This window comes from Haliaeetus leucocephalus, unplaced genomic scaffold, assembly GCF_000737465.1.
Source record: "Haliaeetus leucocephalus isolate CR32 unplaced genomic scaffold, Haliaeetus_leucocephalus-4.0 Scaffold577, whole genome shotgun sequence".
Classification (NCBI taxonomy): domain Eukaryota; kingdom Metazoa; phylum Chordata; class Aves; order Accipitriformes; family Accipitridae; genus Haliaeetus; species Haliaeetus leucocephalus.
This window is the reverse complement of record NW_010973013.1, coordinates 1,647,903-1,668,920: the sequence shown is the minus strand read 5'-3', so window position 1 is coordinate 1,668,920 and position 21,018 is coordinate 1,647,903. Positions and strand designations below refer to the sequence as shown.

The following is a 21,018-nucleotide window of genomic DNA, read 5'->3' as shown; positions in this document are numbered from 1 at the left end:
TGCTGTGCTGTAAGTGGGGGAGGACTCCTTCTCCTTGTTTTAGAGGAGGTGGGTCACACTCCTCTGGAGTCCAAACTCCCTCGGAGACTTTTTCTTTCCCCTTTTTTTCATGACATCAGCCAGGACTTGATGTTACTATTTTAAAAACAAAAGGAGGGGACACCCCCCCCACACACTTCCCTCCCGCTCTCTGCCAAAAGGAGAACAAAGAACAGCTAAAGCGCACAAGTTCTGGCACTCTGTTTGGAAATAAAAACATTCATCCTCATGTCAGGTAGGGAACTGCCCGACCCCCCTGCCAAAGCAAGCAAGCCGGGCGGCAGAGCAAACCCGCGGCGCAGAGGAGCCTGGGCGAAGGGGATGCCCGGTGTCACCCCGCGCTTGGGCAGCTGCTTGCCAAACTCCTGCGCTGCTGTACCAGTGCCAGGGCACGCCGGGACGCTCCCGGCCACGGGCAGTCATCCAGGGAAAGGCCACCCTGTTCCTCCCGGGCTGGGAGGTGGGGAAGGACATTTCTTCTTCCCCTCTCCCACCGCTGGTCCCCACAGTATGGGCAGCTCCTGCATCTCCATGCTCCCCAGCAGGGCTGGTGCACAGCGCAGGGGTAACCCGATGTAATTTCCACGCTTTGGACACTAACGTCTTTGTCTGGCTTCTTCCTCGCCATTTAAACATGTCAGCAGTTCCCAGCGCAGATTCCTGTGCTGTGAGTTCACCCCGGACAAGTATCCAAACTGCAAGTCGGGGCTGCTGGCTCTTCCCCGCCTGTCTGTGAAGCGTTACTGGAACAAGGGCTGGTTCTCCAAACACGAGGAAGAGATTACTTGGGCTTTCTGGAAGGCTCCCTCCCATGCCTTCAGAGCAGAGCAAATGAGGATAATTTATCTGTGGGCTTCCGGCTGAACCCAGTAGCTTGGAGCAGCCAGGACTATGCCGTCTGTTTGTCCCAGCTCCTGCAAGAAGGCATTTTTCCATTGTCGCCGTTGTGTATTGTTCGCCTGATTTGTTTGCTCCATCGCCTTCTGGGGCCAAGATAAGAAGTCGTCCCCCTGCCTTTTAATGGCGGCATGTTCCCCAGCACAATCCAGGGAAAAACTGTCTCAGGAAAGAGCCTTCAAAAGAGGCTTTCATATGTCCGACAACCCTCATTACAGTCATGTAAATAGTTTTGTGCGATCTCTCTGGCTAGAAACACAACATGTCAGAAGGGAATTGTTCTCTAAAATGTAGTTATGGATGGGCCAAAGCAGGCGGATCAGCCGCATGCGGGTTGCCAGCTTAATGGACAAAGCAGCTGCCTTTCAGTGGGGAACAAAAGCCAGGCAGTGAGCCTATGCGCACTTGTGTGAGCGTCTCTTATTCCCCGTGGGAGCTGGAGTTGAGTTTTGTGGCCAGGTAGAAATCCTGGGCTCCCTTCCCTGCTTCATCTGCCATGATCTAATGCAGTACCCAAGGATGGGTTAATGTCCCTGCTGCTTCTGCAGAGGGATGCGGGGAGCGGAGACAAGGTAATGCGGATGGCTGAGCCCTCTGCAGCAGAAGCAGCCAACTGGAACAACACTGTAACACCATCCACTTTAGTGAAGTTACTCGTGATTTTTGAATGTAGAGTCGAAGCCCAGCAGCTCTGGCTTGGCACAGGGCAATGGGACAAGAGCAGATTCTCTGTTTGCTTCCATCCTGCGCTGGCTCCGGTGCCTCCTCGCCTGTCCAAAACAGCTGCATGCTGCCTGAAGTGACTTTACGGACAGTAAAAGCTTAAAACATTGCATTCACCTTCATGATATTTTTCTCCCTTAGAGCAAATCATGGCGGAAGATCAAGAATATGGTGCACTGGTCCCCATTTGTGATGTCTTTCAAGAAGAAGTACCCTTGGATCCAGCTAGCGGGACATGCAGGTATGGAGCATGGGGAGGGGCAGAGTGGTGGAAAGGCTCTTTGTTATCTCAGGTTAATGGGCTTTGTTGGCCAGAATTGCTTCTGACTGCTGCATGGATGTCACAGATTTCAGCTCCCACATCTCTAGCCCAGGAGAGTGACTTACCTAAATGCTAGGGAGGGTGACATGAAGGTGCAGTGCTCTGTGCTTTCAGTGTCCCAGGGCCAGCGGTATTACTGCTACTTTTTTCTCAAGCAGCAGAAAGCTGAGTCCTTTGGGTGAGACCCAAGCCCTCTTGCTGATCCACAGCAAAGCAGGTGATGCTGCCCAGCACAAAGATGCCCCACGCATGAGCCTAGAGTCAAAGGTGTGAGCTTACCATGAAGTACATAGAGGCTGTGAATCAAATGTATTGGGTGCTGCAAAGCAGGTCTCTGCCCTGTTTAAGGTGTGACATTGCTGGTCATAAACCTCTGACACTACATGTGAATCTGGCAGCCTGAGCTTGCAAGTCCCAGCCTGCAGGGACTCTTTCGGGTGCAGGTGTAAACGGAGATCCTTCCAAGTTGTTGGGCTGCCCTTCTTGTTTTGGAAAGGCGCAGCATCATCCCCCATCCAAAACAAGTGCCACGTTGTCCCTTGTCACCCTCAGGTAGTTTCAAGGCGGCAGCCAACGGCAGGATACTGAAGAAGCACTGTGAATCGGAGCAACGCTGCCTGGACCGCCTGATGAACGATGTCCTGAAGCCCTACGTTCCTGCCTACCACGGCGACGTCGTGAAAGACGGGGAGCGATACAACCAGATGGAAGATCTGCTGGCTGAATTTGACTCCCCCTGCGTTATGGACTGCAAAATGGGGGTCAGGTGAGTGACTCTGGGGATGTTGTTTGAGTTTTATGATGGGATACTCAAAGCAAATGCATTTCCTGGGTAAAACCCTCCGAAACACACAAGTGAGAATACCAGGCTCACCTGTCTTCAGGAAAAGCTAAGCCAACAGCGTGAGGAGAGTGCCATGGGGAAGCCTGGGTACAGGAAGGACACACTAGGCTCTTTCCTACTCTACTTGTTGACTATTGCGTGTGCTGGGAAAGTGGTTTGGTGCAGTGGAGGGGACAGCACTCTATTTGGGTTTGGGTACACTAGAATGGCACAGTAGCTTTCAGGAGGATGGCAACCTGCCTCTCACTGCTGCAGCTGGACACAGCCAAGGGGCAGGGAGCAAAAGGTGTGGGAGATCCTGCCCAGGGTTCCAGAGAAGTGAAATAAAGGCACTTGAATGGCACAGCTTTGGTGAGTGAGAAACTTTCCCTCTGCTCACTCTTTGCTTCCATGCACACTTGAGGGATAAAATGTGTGTGCTAAGTAGTTAAGTGCCTTTCATGCAAAGCTCTTGAAATGTTTCCTAACAGATGAGCAACATTACCCGTGTCCTCCTCAAGAACCATCTACAGATATGCCAAGATCCCAGGCTGCAGCCACTTGGCCAGCAGCAGTTTTTGAGCTAGCGACTCCACAGCTGAGAGGGTGTCCCGGAGCAAATGGGAGCAGGGCTGGTGCCCCCAGGCGGCTGCCAGTTTTGGAGCAGCCTCGGGCCACTGCTCGGCCCTGGGTCTGCTGCAGGCTGGTGTCAGGGTGGGTTGAGACCCCCCTCGCTGGCTAAGGTGCAGCCCAGACGCAGTGGAGATGCTTGCGCTGCTGGAAAAGCTGATGGTTTCTGTGGGAGGGAGGAATCTTTTTTTTCCCCTCCTGAACTCCCAAAGTGAAACTCGAACTGGCGTGTCGGGCTGTCGGCAGGGAAGAGGCGAGGAATACTTTCCACCGGAGGGGTGGAGAGAAGGGCAGGGGGCCCCGGCGCAGCCACGTGGCCCTGGCAGACACACACCGTGCTGCTGTGGGACAGAGATGGGACCCACTCTGGACCCAGAGATGACAGCCACCAGAAGAAGACCTGCTGGTCGTGCTGCCCAGGTGCTCCTGTGGCTGCCTCTGGGAGGGGGAAAGCCTCCTGCGCACAAATCGCAGGTTGGGTGATTTGCACAGCTGGGTTTTTGGAGCTAAGCCAGGCAGAGCAGGCAAGGGAGCAAATGTGTTGGGCATCATCATCATTAAATAAGATGGTGCTGTGGGAGGAGCTGGTGAGGGAGGGTGACTTGGGCTAATGTTGGGGAGTGGGGCATCTCCATGGCCGGGCGGGAGAGGCTCTGGCAGATGAACTAAACCTCAAGGCTATTAAACCTGTCCTCTGAGCCAGCAGCTTGCTGCCAGGCAGATACAGGTTTAGTTTTTTCCTGCCAACCTGGCTTTGGGATGCGGCAGCCTCCTGCAGTCACCCCTAAACAAAACTTTGTCTTTCTTAAGCCCTGGTAATGGTTCAAGCCTGGAGCAATGTGGGGGGACCAAACCGCAAACACAGACGATCTGTCGTTCTCATCAAAAGGAAATCTAGCTTTCTGAGCAGCACTTCTGAGCGTGCCACTGCTTTATGCTGCTATTTTATTCTGTCTGCCCAAAAATCATGGGTTTGGTGATCTCAGCTAAAGCCTTTCATTGCTTTTATCATCTGCAGTGTTTTTCAAAGGGGCTCATGCTCTGAGAGTGTCTGCTCAGTGATCATATGCCTGCCCAGAGAAAAGACACCAGTCTGCCTTGCTAAACCTGTGGGAAACACAGGAAGACTGTTCCACGCAGTCTGCCTAGCATCCTCCCTGTGCATTTTGCTTGGTTCTGGTAGTGAACTGCACGCTCAGTGCTGGGATTTTGTCACGAGGTACATGGGGAGAGGACACAGCCCCTCTGCAGAGCTGGTCATGGCTAATGGGAGGTGTAGAGCAGTTTGGATTTGGGGGGAAGGAGGTGCCAGATAGGGTCATTCCTGTGTGGTTTTGCTGGGACATCTCACCTGTCTTGCGAGTTGCTTGGAGAGAGCCTGGGCACTTGCTGGGCTGAGCTGGGGCAGGTTTGGGAGCCACAAGAGGAGTTACATAGTGGTTTATTACTGCTGCAGGAAGTATTATTTTGTGGATGATAGTTTTCTGCATGACAGAGTGCAGAAGTTCTCCACCGGTGTGCTCTGGCACAGAGTGGTGCTCCTCTGAAGGATGCATAAAACCAAGGTCTTTGCACGCTCCTCTGCACCCTCCATCCTCCTTCCCCCATTCCCCCACCCTGGCTGTACCCCATGGTCCTGGGGGGACAGTAAGCACCTGGCCAAGGCTGCATCCCTCCCTCTGCTCCATCCTGTACAGGAAACTTTAGCTAGATAGTCCACTTAAAACAAGCCTATACTGGGCAAAATCACCAGCAGCAAAACAGACCTGTGTGAAAACACCCTGTTTAGCAGCCTGCAAGGCACAGCTCTCATGGTGCACAGGGTGAGGTGATGGGAAAGCACAGGAGAGGCACAGGAGCCGCAGCTGCCCTCCTCCTTCCCCCAAATCCAAACTGCTCTACACCTCCCACTAGCCATGCCCAGCTCTGCAGAAGGGCAGGAGGGAGCAGCAGCCGCCCACATCGGCCAAACCTCGGAGGCAGTGGCAGCTAACAACGAAGGCTGGTACGCAGCAATCTCCTTCTTGCCTTCAACTCAGCCAGGTCCCAGAGCATGTGGGCAGTTTCCTGGGCACATCTTGAAAGTCATATTTAGTTTGTCAGAGCCGCTAAGTCACTGCTCAGGTTTGCTGAGCATTGGGAAACAGACCCCCAGGACCAAGGGGGGGTGGTAGCAGCAACACCATAAGGACCTGCAAGAAATAACCTCCCTTGTTATTGCCAAACTGGTTGTGGTTCCTTAATGAACTGAAAAGCTATCAGGTGTTGATGATGGGGTGCTAAATAACTCAGGATCAATTCATCTGCAGTGAGGCTTGCTCCATCATTTCCTATGCTGCCCTACTCTGTAGGGATCAGATATCATGGGTAGGCCTGATTTTGGGGTAAGGGCTGTCTGTGGGTATATGGCACCTTGTGTGGTAGCACTGTGGCCTTGCTAATGTCCCCTGCCCTCACTCCTTGCAGGACATACTTGGAGGAGGAGCTGATAAAGGCCAGGAAGAAGCCGAGCCTGAGGAAGGACATGTACCAGAAGATGATCGAGGTGGACCCTGATGCTCCCACTGAGGAAGAGAACGTGCTGCGGGCAGTAACCAAGCCCCGCTACATGCAGTGGAGGGAGACCATCAGCTCAACCGCCACGCTGGGCTTCAGGATTGAGGGGATAAAGGTGAGGCTGCTCCAGGCGTGCAGAGCAGGGGGAACCGCTGCTGGGAGCGTTTGGTAACCAAACTGACTCCCTCAGAGGCACACACACAGCAGACTGGTGGCAAGACCATGTCACATCAGGACATCCCTGGTCCCTGCAGCCAAACCACCCTTGTCAGGCACCTGGCTTGGGGCAGTGCCGCTCTTCTGAGAGCACAGCTGTGCTCAGGGCATCAATGCAAGAGGACAGTTTTAGCCATAATCTCATTAAATCAGCTACTTGGTTGATTTCCCTGACTATGAAATGCAAAGTGCCATTCTCTAACTTGAAGACTCAAATTAGTTGTTTGCTTTTAATACTGCTGTGCCGCTAGGCTGAGCCATTAATCCAAATCGCAGCTTGAACGTGTGCTGATCCATGTTTGGAGCTGTGAGGTTAGCTGCAGTTGGTGAGGAGCCTGTATTTACATCCCTGTGTGGAAAAATTCAGCAACAGAGCACTATGAATGGGGCGAATACAAGCAGCAGTACTTTCTGCTGGCACCTGCATGCATGTGTAACCTGTTAACTGTGCTTGCTCAGAGCTAATGCTCGCATTTCTGGAGATACCTGCTGGGATGCTCTCGTGTCCCCATTAGATGAGCCAGTCCAGGAGTTTTTCTCCTGGCAAGCAGACTTTGTGGTGAGAGAGATGTCCGGAATAGCACTTGAACAAAGTTAGGTCTGTAGCCGCAGAGCAGTTGTATTAGTTATAGAAGACTTGCATGAACATTAGCAATGGCATATGCCTTTTGATAGCCAGCCAACATGAATTAAAGGTAATATCACACTTGAGCGAAGCATTTCATCGCGTGCCTGGACATGATGTTGGCTTGGCAGCTGAGGGGAGCTCAGTCAAGTCATGCCTGCAGTAATTCAGGCTTGGGGCACTGCTGGGGGCCCAGGCAGTAGCTCAGGGCAGCTGCTCACTCTTAGCAGAAATGATGGCTCAATTTCTACATGTATCTTGGTTGGAGAAGTTTCTTTCTCTTGATCACAGATCGTTTTTCTCCTCTCTGAGTCGGGCTGGATTCTCCCAGAATGCCCGTCTGGGTCTCTGTGGCCTTAAACTCCTGCACCTCTCCTCTCCTGATTGGAGATAGTGGTATCAAAATGATAGAATTAAAACAAATGAAGCCGTTCCCTGAAAAAGCCTTCACATCAGATTTTGCAGACTTTCCTGGTAGTGTTCCCCTTCACCTTGCCAGTCAAACAGCAAGCAAATGCAGATGTTAGACCATGGGTTTAAAAGGTGATCATCAGGAGTGGGTCACTCAGAGCCGCTACTTCTGATTACTCGCATACCAAACCTCCGGTGGGAAGGGACTTGCCTGTCCCACTGTGCAGGACAAAGTCCCTGGGCTGTGGGAAGCCCAGCAGAGCACGTTGCACTTAGGGAGGAGGGCACCTTTTTCATTGAACTGTTTCATGGGCAGCAGAGGACAGTGCATTTATCCCTAACTCAACCACTCTCAGAAACCCAAGGAGCAGCCCTCGGGCTGAACCCCTTCAAGAGTTTTCTGGCAAGCAATGCAAAGCTCCCGTGCCCCTGCCTGGGATGCTGCTGGTCATGCTCCCCCACAGCAGCTTTCTGTGGTGCCCTACGTTGGGTCAGGGCACTTGCCTGCTCGTGCAGCTCTTCCCTGATCTCCCCAGCTCTCCCAAAGACCCTTTTCTGCCATGGGTACCCACAAGCACGCTGTGAGCTGCTCTGGCTCGGGACAACCCTTTGCCTAGTTCCCATTGCTGTTGTTTTGCTGGTGCTTATTATAAACCTGAGGCTATATAAAAAAAGGAGTGGGCCAGTTGGGACCAAAGCTCCCATGCACAGTTTCTTCTCCCTGCTTTCTTGCTATAATCAGGAATATCTGCCTATTTATAGTCCAACATGATATATCCTTGGCCTCCAGAGGTGCTTCTCAGCCTATGATCTGGGGACATTTAGGGGGCTTTATGGCAAAAGCAGGTCATATTGAACCACTTGAAGTGAAAAATGTAAAAAAAAAAAAAAAAAAAAAAAACAAAACAAAAAAAAAAAAAACAACAAAAAACCAAACCAAATCGTATTCCCACACAGGCCAAAAAACACTGTGGAGGGAAATAAAAGCCATAAAGGAGTGGTGAGAGTTGCTCCTGGTTTAGCCGACCGTAAGTGAGCTGCTGCACAATGTGAGCTGTGGATTTTTTTAAAGAGGTGAGGCAGCCCTTTAATTGAAAAATGTTGAGAAGTGCTGGCCTCCAGGAGTAATCCTGCTGCTGCTGCTAAGGGCTGACTAATTCGATCAAGGCTCTAATTACTATAATTCTCCTTAAATCCCTCAGCTTCTGCATTATTTTCCCCTAAGCTACAGCATTAACAGTTCATGCTGGTTCCCGGCTGGCTTTTTTTCCAGCAGGGCTGTAGAGCTGGTCGTGCTGTGCCATATCCCTGTATTTGCCCTATTTCTGAGGTCGAGTCTCTGCATCAGGGAAAGCACCTTCAGTGCTTTGAGCTGCTACTGAGCCCTCAGAGGAAAATTCAGGAAAATGCTATCTAATGACAAGTCCCCCCATGGTTTCTTTTCTGCTGTGGATGCTTACCTGGGAAGAGCAGGGGTGAATCTGCCCTGCCGCTTCCTCATGGCTGGAGGCTGATACAGAAGAGCACCTTGCCGTGCAAGGGAAGGGCAGGATTTGGCCCTGGGTGTGTGGGCTGGAAGGGGGCACAGGGGAAGGAGAGGAGCAGCGGTAACCTTTGGGACAGCGCAGGCAGGTGAGGTGAACAGGCAGCTCAGGGTTGGGAATGAGGATGGGGACCCTTTCCTGGCTGAGCACCTGCTTTCCCAGGTGGCCTCAAGGATGCGGTTCTTCCTCTTTAAAATGGAAATTTTCCACTGCAACAGGAGATAATGACACTCATCTAACTTTCTGGAGTAGCTTGAAACTGCTAGAAACAGTAGCTATTAATAAAATTACCATGCTAAAAGTAATACAAGTGATCCCTGGTGACCCAGTTGAAGCTTACTGGAGCTCACTGCAAGAAGTTTCACTCCTGAGCTCCTGCTCTGGTCCGAGAGTCACTCACCATTGCCTGCAGCAAGGCCATGGTGGGATGATATTCCACAGGGCTGGGATGTTTGCGGGGTCCTAGAGCAAGCCCTAAAAGCCTTCACCTGACTTTCCCAAGATGGGCAGCTCACAAGCCCCATCTGAGGCCGGACACAGTGCCGGAGGGAGAACCGGCTGACCCGAACCCTGCCCCAGTGACGCCAGTGCAAACTGGAATCGCTGATGGGGCGGAGGTTGCGATAGTCCTTATCAGCCCCCCTCACATTTCTGCTGCGTGGAAGCCAGCCCCCTTGGGGCTTGGACACCTGTAAATGTCATGGCAGTTGTCAGCCCCACGGCAGCAGCGTCTTGCTGGGCAAGGAAACTGCGGGAGGTGGGTAATGATGGGAGCAGCTTTACGGATAGGCTGTTTGGCTTTTCTGAAGCCTAGATTGCCTTATCTGAAAGGCCATCTGTGGTTTTCATTTATTTTTAGGAGCACTTAGAAGTCCATCTCCTTTCTTGGATGCTTTGTGGAAAGTTCTGCTCTTTACATGTGAAATTAGTGCTGTGGCACTTCTCCAAATTGATATCTATTGTCCTCCGGGGAGAGGGTGGGTTGATTTCTGAACTGCCACGTCAGGGCTCACGTGATGGACGTATAGCGGCGTAGCACCCTTCCCCTATATATTCCGCACGTGCCACAAGAGCACCCTTGGCGAGGCCTCCTGCTTGTGCTGCTGCCACCCCATAAGACACAGCTGAAAGCAGCGACCCTGGCTCTGTTCGGTCCATCAGCAGGATGGGTGCTACGGCAGGGAGGTCTCCAGCGAGAAGGTCGTCCCTGGCCCCTGCCGATGTGTGCTCTGGCAGCGGTTCGCCTTGCTTTTATGCCCTGTGGCAGGGTAGTGGTCAGGCTGGATCCAGGGTGGTTTGAAGCTGGGTGCATTGGTTGCACCTCGTACAAACAAAGTTTTTCCTGGAGACTAAGACCTTTCACGCATTGCTTTCATTATCGCCTTTGTTAACACTTGCACAAAACGCAAGCTGGAAGTTGGAAGTGTGCTGTGTGATTCATCCCAAGCAGCGCATCAGGTGTGGGTTTGGTGCTGGGCTTGGCTTGCCCAGCTCTCTGCAGCCTGGGCGCTTGGCCTTTCCCCAGGCTGGACTGGCCACTGTGCCCACGGCCAGCCTTCTTCCAGGGGGATGCACGTGGCCCCATCCCAGGGCATTTACCTGGATGGGTCTCAAAGTCCTGCCAGGGTGCATAAATCTCTGGGGCAGGTGATTTCATTGTGCTCTCTTCCTTCCCCAGCCTCTGCTCTGCTTCTTCATCCTTACTTCATCTTCCCCAGCCCACAGGATGTCTTTTTGGCCTCTGTCCCTTCACTCTATTGTATGCAAACGAGCTGTCCAGAGTGGTGGGATGGAGCTCTGCAAGCGGAGCTGTGAGCATGAGCATGTGTGGTTTAAAATAGTCCCTGTATCCAGGAAGCGAGTGCTGCCAGCCCGACCCACAGCTGCTCCGGACAATGAAATGTGCTGATCTGAAAATCAGAGCCCCAGCAGTAGTGGGGAAGTGGCGAGTGACCTACAAAGCTGCCCAGAGGTTCAGCTGGGAGCCTCTTGGTCAGGGCTGCTTGCCATCCCCATGGCAGACAAAGCCACACCATCCCTGCCGTGGGCCAGGCACGGACATCCCTCTGGGGAAGAGGCGGAGGAGAGCACAAGGCTGCTTGCTGCGTCTTGGTGCCAGGCTGCTGCTTTTGAGAGTTTGCAATCCATGGGCTATCAAAGGACTAGAGAGGCAAGACAGCTGTGGGCCTCGCTCCTTGCCTTCATCTCCTTGTTTCAGTGGTTTGTGGAGGACTTTGTGCGGAGGGGGTTTTGTGCCTGCTTCTGAGATGTTGTCTGTCCACACTCAGTTGTGTCCTGCCATGGTTGTGCTCTGCTTTCCTCCCGAAGCAGGGGTGCAGCCCGAGACTGGTGTCAGTGCCTGTGATCCTCCACAGCCGTGATGAGAAGCCATTTGGGCACGGTGTGGCCAGGGACAGGTGGCCTCCAGCCACTGGTGGGCATTGAGCGCCCAGTCCATGAGAGGTAGCTCATCCACATTGCTGGTGACATCAGCAACTACGTGGTGATGGAGACTTGCCAATTGCACTAGGGGGCAAAGCAGTGGAGCTGTGGGATGGTTTGGGATGTACAAGGCAGAGAGCTGCTACCTCTTCTCACCCATCCTCCATAGACAGGTTCTTCAGCTGCCAAAAAAAGCTGGTCGCATCCTACACGGGGACATGCTTGGCTGCTGAAACACCCGTCCTTGTCCTGGCTCCATCCCTATCCTGCTTACCACTATCCCTTCTTTTCAAGAAAGAGGATGGCACTGTGAACCGGGACTTCAAGAAGACACGGACAAAGGAACAAGTCACGGAGGCCTTCAGGGAGTTCACCAGAGGAAACCGCAACGTTTTGGTGAGTGGGGGATGCTGGGGGGGCTGCCGGGAGAGGGCTCCTTCTGTGGGGGCTGCCCTTGGCTCATCAGCTCCCTGCCCTGAGGGGCTGCAGCCTGAGAAATCTGTCTTAAAAAAGCGGGAAAAATGGCAGAGAGAAATGCTACCCTGGTACAGGGGTGAGAGGAGAGCAGCAGAGGGCTGGGAGGGAACACGTTTGCTGCAGCAGCACTTCTCAGGCCAGGTCCAAGTCTGCTGAGGATGCTCAAGGGTTGGCCCCAAAACTTGCTGCAGAGGCACAACCATGCTCAGCCCCCTTGTCCCTGGGGCTGACGGCAGCCTCCAGGTCTGCTCTTTACCCCAGTATGTGATGGCATGAGCAGTGGGGGCTCCCACCCTGGCACAGTGAGCTGCCCCACACTCAGTCTTACAGGACGGGTGGCCAAGGCATCCCCCTGCCTGCACCAGGTGCCCTTTGCATGGGCAAGCCACTGTCGGCATTTCCTAAGTTCCTTTATGTTGCCAGGACAATAAGAGATGTTACTGTAAACAATTTACACCGTGTCAAATATCCTATTTGACAAAGTGGTCCCATTTTAAGCTGTACTATGTGAAGCCTACAAACGCAAGGCTCCAGCTGGAGTGGCCATTGTCACTGCCTCCTTCAAGCTGGCACGTTCGCTTTGACAAGTTACCTAGGGATCATTGCTGGATCTGAAAATGAAGTTGCCTACCTGCATTTCATCCCCAAAGAGCTTGGAGCACACTCACACCATCATGCCCTGGCTTTGGATGGGGCTCCTTGGCCAAACCATTGCAATACAGCGACCCCCACATCTCCCCACACAGTCAAAGTACGAAAATATAGGTGTACTATAGTGCCCAGATACCTGCTGTGCATTTTCCTGTGCTTAGTCTTTCTATCTAAACCTCAAAATGAAATTGTCAAAGGGCGCCCCTGAGAACATTTAGTTCCTTCCAGCAATTTGCAGGGATGCTGGAACAGGCATGTGGGTCTTGACCTGCGTGCTGACTAGTGTGAAAGCCCTTCCACCTATGGTACCAACTTTGCAGAAGTGCTGATACAGAGTTACAGAAGTTGTCTCACAATGCTTGACTGACTGAGTGATAAAAAGAGTGCAGGTGAGAGAAAAAAGCAGCCTGGCTGTGCATGCACAGCAGCAACTGCTGAATTAGCTGTTCCCTCCTCGGAAGTGCTATGGATGCAGTAGGGAAAGTCTGCAGAAAGCACTGGTTCAGCAAAAGCAAATGCTCTCACGAAGCTGTGGAAGCCACAGGAGCTCACAGGATGCTGTAGAGGCCAAAAGGATAAGTGGATCCCAAAAAAGAGGGGACACCCCTCCCAGTGGATAGGTCTGTGGGAGGATGCTGAGTGCAGAGCAGCTGAGGGACGCCCCTGGCATCTCTCCACGCAAACATGGTATCATGAAAATGATACTGGGAGGGATGACTTTCCTGTCTGCCCCATGCAGCAGTTTTTATGTAGGCTTCCTGCAGTGCTGACATCTTGGGTTTTTTGTTTTTTTTGTAATTCCAGAACAGTTACCTTAACCGGTTGAAGGGTATCCGCGCTACCCTGGAGACGTCCCCGTTCTTCAAGTGCCATGAGGTAATACTCAACGTTTAGACAGGTCTGCTTAGAAATGCAAATGGTTTAATCACAGCTCGTCCAAGGAGAGGAGTCAAAGCCAGAGGCTGTAAATTTCTACAATTTTGAATTTATTCTTATATCCATGTTTTCCTACCCCTGTTTATCTAGTACTTACGTGGAAATACAGCTGATGACTGATATAATGTTCATGTATCTGACATGGGCTCAAACCTACTGAAAACCAATGTTCATATAGATTAAAAGTGATCTAGGAGGAATTTGGGCTGCTTATGGGTTTATATGACTGGAAAAAATCCTTACTGTAAAAGTAGAGGGGTTTTCTGGAGAGAAATGCCTGTCTGAATGTGCATCAGGTATCATTTGGCTGCCAGTTGCTCCATGTGATCAAACAAGGCTTCAACATAGCCATAAATTGCAGATATCCCAAAACTGCCTTTGCTGAGCTGGTTGGGGCACTACAAGTAAGGACCTTGGAAAGACTTTCCTCCAGAAATGAGGGTCCACAAAATCAACATTTTCTGCAGTGAAAATTCAGTTCTGGTGGGAAAACAGAGGAAGCACTAAATTTTTTGGCCATTTCAACAGGAATTGGAATGCTCCATAATTTAATAAAATCATTTTATTGATTTAGCATTGGCAAAAAGTATTTGCTATTGCATCTACTTAACAAAACATGAGCGCGCGTGTCCTTGGCATGTGTTGTCTACGGGCAAAAGAACCTCACAGGAACCCTCAACTCACGGAGCAGGAGCCACAGTTCCAAGATCCCACTGTCCCTCAGCCGGAGCCGCGTGAGCCACCTCGGCTCCAGCTGCACGCGGAGGGTCCTGGCGGGAGCCGGAGGCACATGGGGCCATGCCTCCTGACAGCAGCGCCTGTAAGGCAATTGGAAGGGAAATGTCAAAACTGAGGGTTTCAGGTCAGTTCAACATGGGAAACAAAATGCTCCCTGAAACCAAGTGCCAGGGTTTTGCTTGAAAACACAGAAACAAAACAGCCTTTCAAGGAGGTTTTGAAAGGAGTTTCCATTCCTTAAAAATTAAAAAGCAGCAGCTTTGACTTTCCGTCCCACTTCGAGACGAAGCACAGCAGAAGCTCTGCCAAGCTCTGCGTGTCCCTCCACGGGGCCCTCACTGGGCAGGGCTCCTCTGAGGAGCTGCAGGAGAATTCGGCAACCCAGGACAGGCGAGCAAAGAACGTCAGCAAAAGGCTTTTCCTTAAGGTTAAAATGCTCTGTCCTGGCCAAGAGAGGGCTATAAGAGCTTAGAAGGACAAGAGCTAAAGATAAGCATTTCTGGAAAATAATAAATATCTCTGGACCTTGGATGTTTTCCCAATGTGCTGGAGGAGGAAGTCTCCTCAAAAATGTAAATTCATAACAGCTTTTGCAAACAGTTCATGCTTCCCATTCAAAACCCTCGTCTAAAGGCAAACCTCAAACTAAATCCTGCTGATAGCACAGACATGGGAGTCCCCAGTAACGTTTAGTGCTGCTGTTTTGGAGGGCTGACAGCAGCTGGGTGCCCCTAGAGCTGTGCTCCTCCATGTACCTGCACAGCTTATGGGGCACTCCTGGCTCTGAGCATGCTGCGTCCTGTCTGCTAACAGCCGTTGTGCTCGGGTCACCAAGGTCCCCGTGTGTGATACAAGGGCAAGCGAGTTCATAATCCACCAATTCATGTGCATCAGACATGATTTGGAAAGCAATCTTCATTTGGGACAGCTCTGAAGCATGCCTGTTGGTGCTTTTCTGTAGTATTGCCTGCTAAAAACTTCTGACTGGAGGAGCAGATTCAGCAGAAGAGCACAATGATGAATGGCCTGACACTGATACATGTTCCCCAAGCACTGGGAAGCCACAGTGGAGCTGCTGCTGGGCAGCAGCCTGGCTGGGACTGCGTGCCAGGATGGGCCAGGGGCTAAGCTGGAGGCACCCACCTGCTGAGCATCTCTCTGCTCTGTGGGTGGTGAGCGTTGGGCTCGTGGGGTCTCGTCCCTCTGCGACAGGCCTTGAGACTTCTCCGGTCAGAGGTGATGTGCGTCACCTTCCCAAATGCACCCGTGGGCTTCCCCAGGCTTGCTCAGGCAAATACTTGCTGCAGGATTTTCCCAAAGGCCGATCAGGATATGAAAGAGCCCTTCAAAGCAGATGCAGCCAAGTGAACTCATGGAACAGGAAATTCATGCACATGTACCTCTGTAACTTGCATCCCCAGAGCGCTGTGAAAGCCTCAGGAGGATATTCAAGGGGGAATCTGGGTGCAGTTGGACGGTGTTATAGGTAGCAGACAGCACATTGCAAGTTAACTTGTACATGGAGTGTACCCATCACTGTGGTGATGTCTTCAGGGCTGGTGAGTGTGAATAGCACGAGCCAGTCACAAAGAACTGGCCTTGGAAAAAATCCCCATCTGAAGGCTGAGACAATTCATCTCATTCCTTCCCCAAGGACTTTGACTCAGTTTCCAAAATGACATCTCTATCTTTCACCCTCATGTTTTTCTGATCCTCTCCTTCTGCCAAGAGTTGGGATTTGTGTGAGTACATCAGCTTGTCTGAATACCAGATTTGCATGTGCAAACAGCCAGCAACACACAGAGCTTGCTTTTGCTCATGCAAAATCTCAGCATCATCTCTTGCAAATGCAGCCTGAGATAAGGTGTCTGAAAGCCCCAGAGCTGTCTGAGAATGAGCAATAGGAGCACCACTAACTGGTCTCTCTCCTCTCTGCAGGTAATCGGGAGTTCCCTCCTCTTCATTCATGACAAGAAGGAACAGGCCAAAGTCTGGATGATTGACTTTGGGAAAACCACCCCACTGCCGGAGGGACAAGTTCTCCAGCACAACGTGCCCTGGGTGGAAGGGAACAGAGAGGACGGCTACCTCTGGGGGCTGGACAACCTCATTCAGATCCTGACAGAGTTGTCCCAGAGCGAAGACTTGCATTAAAGCCGCGCGTCTGACTCTGCCACTACCCCCAACCTGCCCCCGACTGACTCTTCTGAACTGCACTACAAGACACTTTCCAGCCCTCGCCCTTCCCATTTGAAAGCTATACTCTCCCTATTTAATGTGTTTTTGTTGTGTTTTTTTTAGGTTGTCTTGGTCTTTTTTTTCCTCTCCATGTAAATAGAGAGCTAACCTGCCAGAACAAAAGCTGAACTTGAAACCTTGGCTTCACAGAGTCAGTGGGAGCACACGGCCGTGCCGGCCGGGAGCAGCCTGGAGGGTTGCTTAGGCAAGCGCGTGCTATTGCGTGCTTCTGTCTCTTGTGCAGCCTGATTTTAAGATGGCTGGTGGAGGAAGGAGCCTCTCCCTGCACTGGGATCTGTAGCTTTATCCCAAAAACACTCAGTGGCTGTGCCCAGGACCCTCTGGAAGCCAGGTGCGTGAGTAAGGCATGGGGATAGCGAAGGATACTGGGGTGGGAGCCCTTTAGTTGTCCTTGCCAGCACCTTTCAGCCTAGGGAACTGGCTGTGCCGAGTCCTTCAGAGATGCTAGAAGGGCAGATTTGGGTTTTTCTTTGTGTTCAAGACATCCCATAGAGGTTGCTCAGTTATTTTCAGGTGGCACTGGAGGGTGAGGTTTTTCCTCCTACTGTGGGGCCATATGGCTGGGCACAGGTATTTATCATGGCCAGGTTCTTCCCACCCACATCCCCTGTGCTAGGTGCACTGGCACAGTGGGTAACATGTCGAGCTCCCCTGCTAGGAGCTGCTTCCATCCCTCCTTAGCTGGGGTCCGCAGCCCTCCATGCGGAATGAAGTCTTCGGGCAGGGCTGGGGGAGAGAACAATAGCTTATAAGGGACTACTATGAGACCTAAAGTAGTCATCCAGGTTGATCAGTCTTTTTGGCAGCAGCCAAGCACGTGTGTAGGGGTAGTGCTGCCAATGCCCGCACCTGGCCCAGGGTGACCTCCCCGCCTGGAGCATCTCTGTAATTTTTATCAGCAGGTGGTGAAGGGTGACAGCAGCAAAGCAGCTCTCGAGGTGGCCAGGTTAGTTGTCTTTGGCAACGCAGAGTTGGGGTCAGGCGTCCCCGTGCCTTCCCTCTTTTTCCGCAGAGCTAGCTGACTCTGCCGCTGCTCTTCGGCTCTGGCTTCCCAGCTTGCTTGGGCCATGCGGACGGCTTCTGCGCTCCCACTCCTGCAAAAAACACCCAGTTCCCTATTTAGGGCGGAGGCTATTTTTTAACTTCCTGGAACATTTGAACTAAGCGGCTCGCTCGTGGTGGAGCTGGCTCGCTAAAGGTCAGCCATCGAGAGGACGGCGGGGAGGGGAGGCTGCAGGGCAAGCCGGGGCATCCCTCACATCAAGGACAGAAGGAGCGTGCGGCGCAAGAGGTGGTGCAGGAGCTTGGCAGCCACGAATCCCTCACCTGCTCCATCTCCAAACCCGCCGTCTCATCTCGCTTCCCGGGAGCGGTGCTCCAGAGCCCCTCTGCCATCATTCGGTGGGTCCAGCACCCTCAGCGGGGGAGGTTTTCTCCTGGCAGCAATAAGGAGCAGGAGTTGGCCATCAAGCCATCTGCAGCCATGCCCCAGCCTCTTTCCCAAGGATTGAAGCCTCCTAAGGTTTTTCTCAGTTCATATCTCACCAGACAGATGTCTTTAGCTCATCTGATGCCATTGTAAATGGTTGCACTGTTTTAGCTCCTTGCCAGGCTTTCTAGAATAGCCCACGTGGAAGTGCCTTATAGACTTGCCTCTGTTCCATTAGTGTCATGGAAAAGGTTGGGTTTTTTTTAAGTTATATTTATTTTCATCCCATTTTAATTGCACAAAACACTAAAACTTAATGCATGGAATCCCTTTTTTTTTTTTTTTTAAACTGTGTTTTTAATTTTTAAACCATCCCTTTTCCAGCTTTGGAGAAAGGATATGAACAGATATGCATAGATATGTACCACTTATTGCTGTACTTTAGCTTCAAGCTGCTCTTATATATGTGTATTATTTTTTAAGCCTGTTTATAAACCAGATTCCTTGCTTCATGGCTTCAGAAGAAGCAGGTTGTTCCTCTCAGATGTCTTATGCCTTTCTGGAGGAACGGTTGCTGTGAGGGAATTTCCCCACTCCCACCACCCCTCTTGGTCATTGGGTAATACGGAAAAAAAAATCAAACCGGTCTGAAACACCAACGCACAGTGCCTGTAAAAAAATCCTGTAACTTTGCAAATAAAGGCGTATGGGAAGCATTCGCCTGGTGTATGGTCTGTGTCTGCCCCGTGCAGCTTACGGCAGCCTGGGAACAACCCAGGAGCTGGCTTTTCATGTCCATGCTGATTTTGGGGGGAATCAGACTCCAGCTTTGGTTACCCCACCACATGCCGGGAGCAGCGCTGCGTAAAAGCAAGAGTAGGGAAGGACCCTGCGCTGGGGACAGATCCTGACAAACAGGAACTGGCTTTGCAGGGAGCGGGGCAGGGTGAGAGCAGACCCAGGGCTCGGGGGGGGGGTCCAGGCTGGGTGGGGGGGCACCCTGGGAGAGGCCGGAGTTTCTCCATCCCCTTTCTGCAGGGAAGCCCACCAAAGGCAGCTCTACACCAGGAATTTTTTTTGCTCTTTATGTTTTTTTGCTAGCACTACATTGTGGCTCCCACTGAGCGGTTTCCGAGTGCCACCCTGCGATTTCCGCGCTCAAGAATATCAAAGCACCCAGGGGCGTCAGAGCTGCCCGGCGCAGCCATGCGCTTCCCCTGCTCCTCTCCCTCTCAGCTGCACTGCGGGCAGTGCCAGAGGGAGCACTTGGGACCAAAGGCCACCAAAAAAAACCCAGATTGGTTTTGCACTGAAGGAGAAATCAGGTTGTAGAGCCTGAAAGGCAGCTCCAGTCCCTCCTGGTTGTTTGTGCAAGCCCAAGACAGCAGGAGCCTGTCCTGGGGCAGACGTGGCAGAGGGGAGTGGGTGCGCTGCCCCATAGGAAAGTCAAATTTAATGCCCAGGCCCCCAGGAGCAGCCCAGCCCGGGGACCAGTCCCTGCAGCATCTCTGCCGCTCGCCACAGCGTCTCTAAAACAAACTGCAGGAGAAAGCCAGCGTGGACTTTGCTTAAAGACTAGAAACCTCTTGGTACAAGAAAGAGCTGGTAGTACTATAGATGTGAGGCGGCTATACGTGCACCTAGCGATCTCTCGTGGGCTGTGAGAAAGGCGTACGTGTTTCCTATCCAGCTGGCTTGCACGCTCCTGCAGCATCGTTACCGACAGCCGATGTAGCTCCAGTTCTGGGGGCCACTGAGAGTCTCATCAGTACGGGACTCCTTCTCCTACCTGTGGAGGAAAACCAAAGCCTCCAAAACTTACCCAGCTGCACCCTGAAATGCAAAACCAGAAGGCAAAGAGTAAGAACCTCAACCCCGTTCTGTAAAAACCTCTCTTGAGAGTTAAGGAAACACCATGACATTGTGGTGGGGAGGGGAAGGGAGTAAGTCGGGGAAAGAAACCCCTCTTGATTGAGTGCTGGCGTCTGCTGACCCTAAGATTTATGCACCAGGTTGGAAGGGGGCAGGTCCCAGTGCCAAGCTGGGGCTGCCAGTGCAGCACAGCATGTGCCACGACGAGAGCCCTGCTTGCCCACCTCACCTGGCTTTGCTGCACCCCCAAAGCAAAACCCTGGGCTCCCTGCCACTTCAGGGATTAATAAACTAAATTATTAATAAACTCAATATAGAGAAGAGAGGCCAGCACTTACATTAATGCAACAAAGAAAACTTTACATGTTGCTGAGGCTTCCACTGTTACCACACGGAGCCTCCCAACACCTCCAGCAGCACCATGGGGGTATGAGGTAGGGAGGGGGCAGCTAATTTTCTTCTTAATTATCTAATTAGGTACTACTTCCAAGAATGAACCTCCTATAAATAAGGGGGTGCTGGGGGCCAGCTGGGAGTTGCGACCTCTGAAAATGGTAGGACTTTGATGTGCTGGTTGATAGAAATCTGAGGCTCATGCGGTGTGAGTTGTTAGTGGCACCAGCTGGTGTGGTTTTGGGGGTCTCTGGGAAGCCCCTCACGAGGTGTTTTGCCCCTGCCACGGATGACGCAGGGCAGCACTGTCCCCCCCATCCCAGCCAAAACCCCTGCCCCAGGAAAGGGCTGGACGGAGTTGCACTGCCTGAGCAATGAGATCTCAAAAGGACAGTCTTAAGTGCTTAAATAAATTACTTAAGTCACTGCCCCTTAAATACTGCTGGCCATAAATAAAGGTGTGGGGAGGCACCCAGGCTCTACCGGGGAGGCTTGTCTTATGCTGAGGTGTAGAGCCATGAAATGCTGCAATTTTGGGGCTGGTGCTGCCAGCAATGGGCTTTTCCCTTCGCAGACCCCTCGCTGCCACCCCGGGGCGAGGTGAGGCTGCCGGTTTGGAAGTTGGCAACAGCCCCTTTGGGTTTCACGCAGGGTCCCGTCCCCCTGCCCGCTGCCGCTCTGCCGTGGGTGCTGGGTGCAGGGGGCTGGGGGGGGAGCGGGAGCGAGGCGGAGCTGCCAGGGTGAGAAAATAACTGCTTTTGCATCTCACCCCAAGGATTTCGGTGCTGGGGGGGGTGTGGGGTGTGCGTGGCAGGGGGAACATGGGGCCACCGTGGTGTGGGGGGTGTCGTGTTGGGTTTTAACCACCAAACGGGGCTGTGCTCGGGCTGCTCCTTTCCACCGGACCTTAAAAAAACGAGCCCCGCTCCCCTTGCCTCCCCCACGACCCCCATCACGGTCCCGCGTGGGGTGAAACGGGGCTCCCCCCCCCCCCCCCCCCCCGCCTCCCCCCCCGGGCGGGGGGGGGGGGGGGCC

General features: G+C 52.4%; 1 protein-coding gene across 1 annotated transcript in view; it reads left to right on the top strand.

Moving 5' to 3' along the window:
- The window catches only part of ITPKB (inositol-trisphosphate 3-kinase B), a 67,395-nt gene extending 51,092 nt beyond the window's left edge, over nt 1–16,303 (top strand). The window contains exons 2-7 of the mRNA XM_010577845.1: nt 1,801–1,900; nt 2,534–2,747; nt 5,901–6,105; nt 11,523–11,624; nt 13,161–13,232; nt 15,969–16,303. Coding sequence (XP_010576147.1) covers nt 1,801–1,900; nt 2,534–2,747; nt 5,901–6,105; nt 11,523–11,624; nt 13,161–13,232; nt 15,969–16,184 — 909 coding nt within the window. The 3' untranslated portion in view covers nt 16,185–16,303. The remainder of the gene's footprint in view (nt 1–1,800; nt 1,901–2,533; nt 2,748–5,900; nt 6,106–11,522; nt 11,625–13,160; nt 13,233–15,968) is intronic.
- Nucleotides 16,304–21,018: the final 4,715 nt, after the last annotated feature.